At 43.3% G+C, this 8220-nt stretch overlaps 1 protein-coding gene across 4 annotated transcripts; it reads right to left on the bottom strand.

Annotated features, from left to right (window-relative positions):
- Positions 1 to 293: 293 nt before the first annotated feature.
- On the bottom strand, positions 294 to 6240 carry LOC111850876 (heterogeneous nuclear ribonucleoprotein A/B-like). 4 transcript variants are annotated; one of them, XM_023825249.2, is made up of 9 exons: positions 4739 to 4825; positions 4034 to 4252; positions 3219 to 3387; positions 2562 to 2720; positions 2346 to 2477; positions 2128 to 2212; positions 1877 to 2041; positions 1704 to 1789; positions 294 to 1144 (listed from the first exon to the last, which is right to left on the bottom strand). In XM_023825249.2, the coding sequence occupies exons 2-8, from the start codon at positions 4240 to 4242 to the stop codon at positions 1719 to 1721; spliced, it is 990 nt and encodes a 329-aa protein (XP_023681017.1). In that variant the 5' UTR covers positions 4243 to 4252; positions 4739 to 4825; the 3' UTR covers positions 294 to 1144; positions 1704 to 1718. The 4 variants fall into 4 exon arrangements, with proteins under 4 accessions (XP_023681017.1, XP_023681008.1, XP_023680998.1 ...); XM_023825240.2 differs by lacking the exon at positions 4739 to 4825 and adding an exon at positions 5948 to 6240 and having other exon boundaries at positions 2346 to 2720; XM_023825230.2 differs by having other exon boundaries at positions 2346 to 2720.
- Between the last annotated feature and the right edge of the window lie 1980 nt (positions 6241 to 8220).

Raw genomic sequence — 8220 nt, 5'->3', positions numbered from 1 at the left:
TGGCTGATTTGAAATCAGTTGGCCAAACACCATTTTTGACCATGTTAAGATCATGTGACATTGCTTTGATTGTTTTGATATTTTCGCTTTGTTGAAAGATCAGTCGAATTTACATTGTTTCATTCATGGTTTTGTTTGAAATCGCTTTCATAAAAATATCATCCGTTGCAAGTGCATACAAAAACAACCAGACAGTGTTTCTAAGAGTTTTGTTTGGATTAAAAGGCCAATACAGTGCCGTTAGGAGTAATGGTAAAGGTTTCTTGTATAAAACTCACAGAATGCACACCCAATCCAAATCAATATTTATATTCAACAGCTAATACAAGGAGCAGTCAAAACACACAGGAATCTTACAAGCAACCAGAATCCATTTCAAAATGCCAACGATTTAGGTAACTGCCAGAATCCATATCGATCAGAATTATTATAAGTTAATAATCAAACATCCACACAAATAATAAACCAAAAGTTTATTTCTAAGAATTTGCCAGGTCACTAGCGGAATTAAATTCCAGTGGAAGAGTAATGACTATACATTAGCAGGTGTGCATGTTATGGGTGTAATTACGCTATCAAAAGCCACTTAAAAATGCAGATAACTTTATAAAACAAACAAAAAGCTGGGTTGCCCATATCTACATGTCAAACACTCACAAAATAACTAGAAGAAAAGCTTACGATTAAATTTAATTCAATTCATTTGTTCTCGGAATCTTGCCTCAATGCCCCAGACAAGCCAGAAAGACGTACGAAAAAAAAAAAAAAAAAAAATCTAGAAACATGGGGGGGGGAAAAAAATAAGTCAAATTGTTTATTTCAAAAGTTCTGTCGTCTCTTGATTTCATCTCTCGCAGATTATCCAGGATACATGTAAAATACAACCATAGAATACATTAGATCCAAAAAAGGTACCAAAAAGTACAGTAAAAATAACACTTCCATCTCTGGAAATGTGTATGACAGAATAAACAAACAAAAATATATATATAAAACAAAGGAAAAGTGACATTTGTCTCCCCAGTTCCTCGACTGTACAAAATGGAGCACGAGTCTAATTCTGCAGACTCCCAAGGCAAGTTAGGCCCCATGTTTGCTGCTGCTGCCTTCGCCGCGGAGGGTCTTGCTCTGACTCACTTCATTCCTTAAAGGCAAAGCAAAAAAACAAAGTAAGTTCTACAGTTAGTCTTCAAAACAAGTGTCAACAAAACAGCAAAGACAGAAATGCAGAAAGACTACGTCCGAACATTCGTCTGGCAAAACCAAATCACGACAAATGAAGTACAGAGGCGGGGATTCTTAAAACAAAAATCTAGACCGAGGTCCCTATTGTGTGCTTCTTGAGGACAGCCCATCATACCTACATGAAGTTTAAGCCACCAAAAACCACGCTGAGGTCACATGGTCATTTCGCGTTACTGGTAAAGAGGTGGAAATTTCAGATCCAGAAAGTAAAAATCCAGACCATGATGTTTCAACCAGCCAGTATAAAAAGTGAGAGTACTCAGCTGGCTGGTTGAAACAAAATCTTGGTCTGGATTTTTACATTCTGGGCCTGAAATTCCCAACTCTGCCGGTAAACCACAGCGACCGATTCCTGCTTTAATCCAATCCCAAAAGATCCATTCCTCAATTACAATCCATCCCCCAAAACAAGGAGTTTGAAACCAGCCAGACGAGACGCGAGAGCTACGGGCCCGTACCTATGCCGCGCGCGATCAGTATGGCTTGTAGCTACTCTGGTGGCCTCCACGCCTCGGAGATTTTCCATAGCTTGTATTGCCCTGGTCTGGAAGGAGGAGAGATAGGCTGAGCACCACAATACTGAGGAAAGACGACTGAGCCAATCAGAGCGCTCACAGAGGTCCACACTTACTATAATCATATCCCCCTCCGTAGCCGTAGTAACCAGATGAGTAGTCGTAGTTGCCGTAAGTGCCGTAGCTTCCGTATCCCTGTTGGCCACCATATCCGTACCCCTGACCGCCATAACCTTGATTCCAGTAGCTGTTGTAGCCTTGGTTCCAGTTCTGGCCCTGACCTACAACGAGAACCCACTGAATCACCGGGCAACACAGAAACACAGTTTCGTCTCCGCCACCGAATGCTCTGCACCTCGCCCCCTACCTCGCCCCCTGCCACGTCCATAGCCACGGCCGCCGAACTGCTGCTGCTGGTAAACCTCCTTGGGTTGAGCGATTTTAATCTCACACTGAGGGAGGAGGAAGCATACAGTGAACGTTAAGGGGACATCGCAGTTTAGACATTGACAATTCCAATAACGCTCCTTAAAGCAACACTGCATGTTAATTCACCCATCACACACAGGCCCGTATCAAACACACCTTGCTTCCGCTAACATTATGGTATTTCTTTTCAAGCACTTTCTTAACAGATGCCTCTTCCTTGTACGTGATGAAGACGAATCCCCTCCTTTTATTTGTCTTTGGATCCACTGGAAGCTCTATGGTTTCAATCTGGGGGACAACACAAGAGTGAAAATCAGGAAAGCAGGAATTATATTTTTCTGAAGACATCTGGCTTGATTTAACGCAGCAGACCTCTCCGAAGGTCCCGAAGTACTCCCGGATCTTCTCCTCCGTCGTCTCTGGATTGAGACCACCAACAAATATTTTTTTAACTGGCTCTTTTTTCATCGCCATTGCTTTCTTTGGGTCAATCTGTCGCCCATCTAGTCTGTGTTCTTTCTGCTCAAGCACCTGGGGAGGAAAGGAAATGCTGGATTAACCAATTGCGGCGTTTTGAAGGCTATCATCTCTGAGACATCGCTAAGCATTACTACCCATCGCCTGTTTACAACACAATCACTCATTTATCTGACTCGTATCAAAAGCAACTTGCAATTTGTAGGTATTCCCTGGGATTTGATGTTGATACGGTGATGCTAGGTACATATTGCTGGGTTGGGAGACAATGGCTACTTTTTTATAGCAATGTCTTCTATTGTGGCACGAGAGTCTGGGAGAAACCACCTGAGCTGGAGATAACAGGTCCCGAAAGTGCTAATCCAGACCAAGATTTTGTTTTAACCAACCAGCTGAGTACTCTGTGCCTGTGACTCTTTATACTCAACTGGTTGGTTGAAACAAAATCTCGGTCTGGATTTGTACTCTCAGGACCTGAAATCCCCACCTCTGGAAATCACTCAAGGTTTACTGTTCCATGCATGCATGCCTAACTGAAGGTGCTAGGCTTGCCTTTTCCACACTCGTGGCGTCTTTGAACAGGATGAAGCCAAATCCTCGCGACCGTCCCGAGTTGGGGTCCATCTTGATCGTGCAGTCAGTCACCTCCCCGAACTTGGAGAAATAATCCTTGAGGTCTTTCTTGCTCGTGTCCCAACTAAGTCCGCCAACAAACATTTTGCTGGAAAACAAAGATGCTTTTTAGCAACCATTACAGAAGAAGCTAACTTTGGAAAGCTCTCTCAAATCACTTGAAACACCAGAGGTGGAAATTTCAGGTGACAGGCAGTAAAAATCCAGACAAAGATTTTGTTTCAACCGACCAGTTCAGTATAAAGATTCAGTCCTCAGTACTCAGCTGGTTGGCTGAAACATCATAGTCTGTATTTTTACTTTTTGTACCGGAAATTTCCACCTCTAATATGTTTCTGACTGAAATCAGGCAGGAGTCAACTATACTGCATATGAATCCCAATCAGAGTGCGGGGTTTGTAACGAACATCCGAACAAACGACAGAGCATCAATGCTGCCCTCCATCAAAGTGAGATGAAGGATGAAGCCAGGCCGCCACTGTCACCTTACTTCCGAGCCACCAGCCCCCGCATCGTGGCTCAGGAGGACCACGACAGCACCCCTAATCACTAAGCAAACCTTACAACGAATGGATAGTTTGGGTAAGAAAGCCACCCAAGACATGGACCAAGTTACTGCCCATCCCCCATAAGGCAGCATATGGCGCCAACAAAGCCGGCGGAACAAAGGGGCTTATCCCGAAAGCGTAGCATCGCTCGTCCCGCACCGGGATCCCCCGTCACCCGGCCCTCACCCCGCATCCTCCTCGCCCTTGCTGGCGTTGATCCGCCCGCCATCCTCGGCGCCATGCTGCGAGTCGCCTTCCTCCTCCTCCTCTTCCTCCTCCTCCACCGCCGCTTCCTCCTGATAGTCCGGCTGCTCGGCAGCCTCGGCCCCGTTCAGGTCGTCGCCCTCGTTGCCATTTTCCGAGGTCTCCATGAACTGCTGCTCAGTGTCGGACATCGCGGCTTATCTGCACCAGGGGAAAGCAGTTAGGTAACCGTGCAGCTTTCCCGATCTATCTGCTTTACACAGACACAGTAATTAATAAAAGCATGCGTGCATTTTGACTGATAAAACGGGACTCGTTAAACACCTAAACATCAACACCAATGGGACACAGTTACGATACAGTTCCGCGCCGCTTCTGTACACATCTGCAAACGTGTAACAACGACACACTGTTGCATTAATATTGATACAGTTAAATAGCGTTATTACATCATTCATGCGGCATAACGGGATATTTCCTTCTTACATAATTGCTTATTCGGCGAGGCCTCAGGCTTGCCATGCAAACCAGCGAGAGGCTCATAGCTAATATCTAAATACATTATCATCCATTGCACAAGGGAAAGTCAGCAACGGCGCAACATATTCAGTTGAGAGCGGACACGACAATGCCGGCATTAAAAGACCGGCTTGCGTGATCGTTTTTAATAATTTCATAGCTACTTACTGCTAAACTACACCGCGCCACAAATTTGCCTTCAAGATGGATTCTCCCTTACAATGCCAACTCGTGGCAATTTTTATAGGACCGGATAAATGACTCCCCTAATAACAGGTCGCACGATTCGTTAGACCGGTCTGTCGATCACGACCATCCTGTTTTTCTATTGGTCGGACTACATAAGCGCCTCTCAGTTCATATTACCATCGACTTCCGCTTACAGTATCTCAAAGCGGCGTGTGAGTTAGAACAGAAAGTATAATTTGACAGTATTCAAATTTAATGTTTCTAAAGGCAATAGAAGTTATACTGCAATACGTTTAGCCACATTGCCATGCAAAATTGTGTCCGACTCGTACTATTTAGCAAGCAACAAATGAGTGCAAGTTTGCAAACACAAAACTACAGGTCAGGTTCACTTTAGTGTTCGCAGTATCTGCTGCTTTCACGAGAAACAAAATGCAGATCATACCAAGCATCTCCAGCATTATAGTTCTCAGTGATGAACAGCCACTGAATTTTTGTTAGTATAGGGTACAAAATAAACGTCTGACCACGTCTGATACCGGTGTTAGAAAAACATTCATATTCCATATACGCAAAGCAATTAATGGATTGCTGGATGCGTGCCATTATAAGACAACATCTCGCCCTCGAAGCGATTAAAGAAACATCATCATTATGACCATGCTAAATGCGCATTGAATTATAAAATATGCATGGGCAGAGGGGAGAAAGTCTGTCAGTCACGGGTTAAGAAAGCAAAAGAAGTTAAACGGTGAGCAACGGATCAATGCTATATAATCCATCAAATGTTCAGCTTTCATAAGTACAGCTCCTAGAGTTCCTGGGGGTCATGCTAGTATATTTTTATTTCAGCTGTCTCCCATAATCAAGTTTCCTTATAGCAAATCCCTCTATTGAAAATGCTGAATATACATCTCCCAAAAGCAGCCGCCTTTTTAGCTATTATCTTTTGAAAGCGGATTTTGTAAGACCATATATCGAATTAAATTTACATACTGGCCGAGCACATTTTTAATGTTAGTGTGCTAAATGCGGGCTACTACCCTTCACATTAACATCAAGCAGTGTTGATGGCCAGCTAAATTTAATTACACAGAAACCTTTGACTCAGCAAAACTGCCTTCTTTGAGTTAAACTTGACATATAAATACAAAATACTGCACTCAATCTTAAAAGTTATTTGCTTACCCCATTCAAACAGGCCAGCCCGTAGATCCCTCTATATGCAGCATTCAGAGAAGGTGTCGCTCCTCTGAGACCCAGCGGTGCCCCGCACGTGTTTTAAATCAAACATCAGGAGCTCAAACGCCGACACTTCTGTTGTATCTGTTGCTGCACTGCATGTACGCTGCTCCTAGTGTACAGGACTGAATGCAATTCGCCGAACTGTGTCACAGGAAGAATAGCCAGTGCGTCCGTATATTAAATGAATATCAAAGTGCTAAGATTCAGGAATGCAGTATCTGCCTTTTGGAATCATGGGATCACATGAGCCACAGCTGAGCCTGCGCTGGAATTGCAGTACCTTCACTGCCCGCTGGATGCCAGGATGGGCAACGCAGCTCGCTGGGAGATTTGCCGGATTTAGCGCTAATGGTTTTATGTTGCTGCATCCAGAAGTCTCCTAGTCCAGCGTAATATATACAACGCTTCAGATACCATTCAATAAAAAATAGACATATTTACTCGAAAATGTCATTTAATTTCTTAAAATGTATATACATATAAATATGTTTGGGGAAAAATGGTAAATACATTATTCTACGGGTCTGACAGGATTTACTTTTAAGTGTGCATACAAATACCCCAGACAAAAACTGCAAATAACATAAAAAAAATCTGTTTAACAAATAAAATTCTTTATTTATTCCAGCTTGTTGTTTCATAGCAGATTTTGGCCCCCGAAAGCGGATGTCAGATTGGATTCCGATGGTAACTCACACTCAGTTTGTTAGTGTAGCCAGGAAACGGGGTCTGGAAAGGAGCTAAATTCAACATTTAGCTGGTTAAACAAATTACACTTTGGTAAATTGCTGTCAGCTAATATGGGTGGGTTAAACTGAGGAGGCACAGGCCCAAGGCCTGATTAAACAGTCAGTTGTTAGGTTAGATTAAACGTTTGCGAAACAGTGGCTGCTAATCCTGTAGCTATAACAGGTGGGCATAGACAGCAAAGGCATTTTTTTTTATTTAAACATTTAGCACCCAACCATACTGGACTTAACAACTAATGTACTTAAGTCTTCTACCACACTATAAATGTCTTATAAAAATAGAGCTAGCTCAACAAGTGGAGCGTTGAACTAACAACACATAATGTCATGGGAATAAGGGATAAAACAGAAGTCTAGTAAAAGTCAAGACAATGCAATGCAATGACAATACAATTCAAAATACAGAGAAATTTAGGAAGTTTAGTCACCCCAAGACACTTGGGGGGAGAGAGAGAGAGAGAACGATTGTTCTCACAAATCAATGAACAAATGTATGAAGAAATAAGAAAGCCAGCATCACCAATGTCTGATTGGTGGAAATGCTTGGCGATACTGGTGTATCTCCATATGCATGGATTATCTGAAGGAAAAAAAGGCATATTTTATATATTAATCATTATTTGTAGTATCGCACATCATGATGTATTGATGCATTCCCGACAACCTGGAACCCGGAAATTTCCAACCTCCTACTTGATGAAGTACTATAGAACAGCATCTGAACGGAATGAATTCATAATGTACATCAACGTAAGCAAATGCAAATTCCGCAAATGTTTGATGCTAACATAACGAGGCAAGACTTGCTAGCGGTAAATTAGCACTTAAATTAAATCATAATGTACACCACTGGATTTACATCACTGTCACTCTCCAAACCCAGTAACGCCTTTACTGAGCCGATCCTTCTGCAGTGGAAAACCGAAGCGAGCCGGAACCGCGCTGTAACTAGGCTTTCTTCGTGGTACGGCTTGGGTACGGCCTGGTTCCTGTATGCCGGTGGAAAAGCAACACGTGACTCTCTAACAATTGCATTGCTTAAAGTCAGAATACATGGCTGTGTCTCAGTTCCCAGCATTCCTTGCCACTGCAGTCATATGGAACCGTCAGGAGAGACGGCCCCTACTGCAGGAGACATGAACCTTTAGCTATGCAGGCTAATTTGGAGGCAGAGCTTCTAGAGAATCCTTTTCAGACGGCCACAGGGCACAATGATGGGGTTGATGCTGTTCGGGGAAAATTGCACAAAGGACACCCATTCGGAATGGCTGTCATCCTGGGGAGTCCAGCTTACCATGAAGAATTCCACCAGCCGTGCGTTTGTGTTCTCATAGCCCACACACAGCTGGATATTTTACCATAGTAAAGAAGGTTAGGTTCCTTCATCAGCGGCTCATTAGGGGGCCCAGGAACTTGAACTAGTAGGTTTAAGAGTCCATGTCATTAAGCATTGCGCCACCCACTGGC

This window comes from Paramormyrops kingsleyae, chromosome 24 (assembly GCF_048594095.1).
Source record: "Paramormyrops kingsleyae isolate MSU_618 chromosome 24, PKINGS_0.4, whole genome shotgun sequence".
NCBI classification, from domain to species: Eukaryota; Metazoa; Chordata; class Actinopteri; order Osteoglossiformes; family Mormyridae; genus Paramormyrops; species Paramormyrops kingsleyae.
The sequence above is the reverse complement of the archived record's forward strand: the minus strand, read 5'-3'. Positions and strand labels throughout refer to the sequence as shown.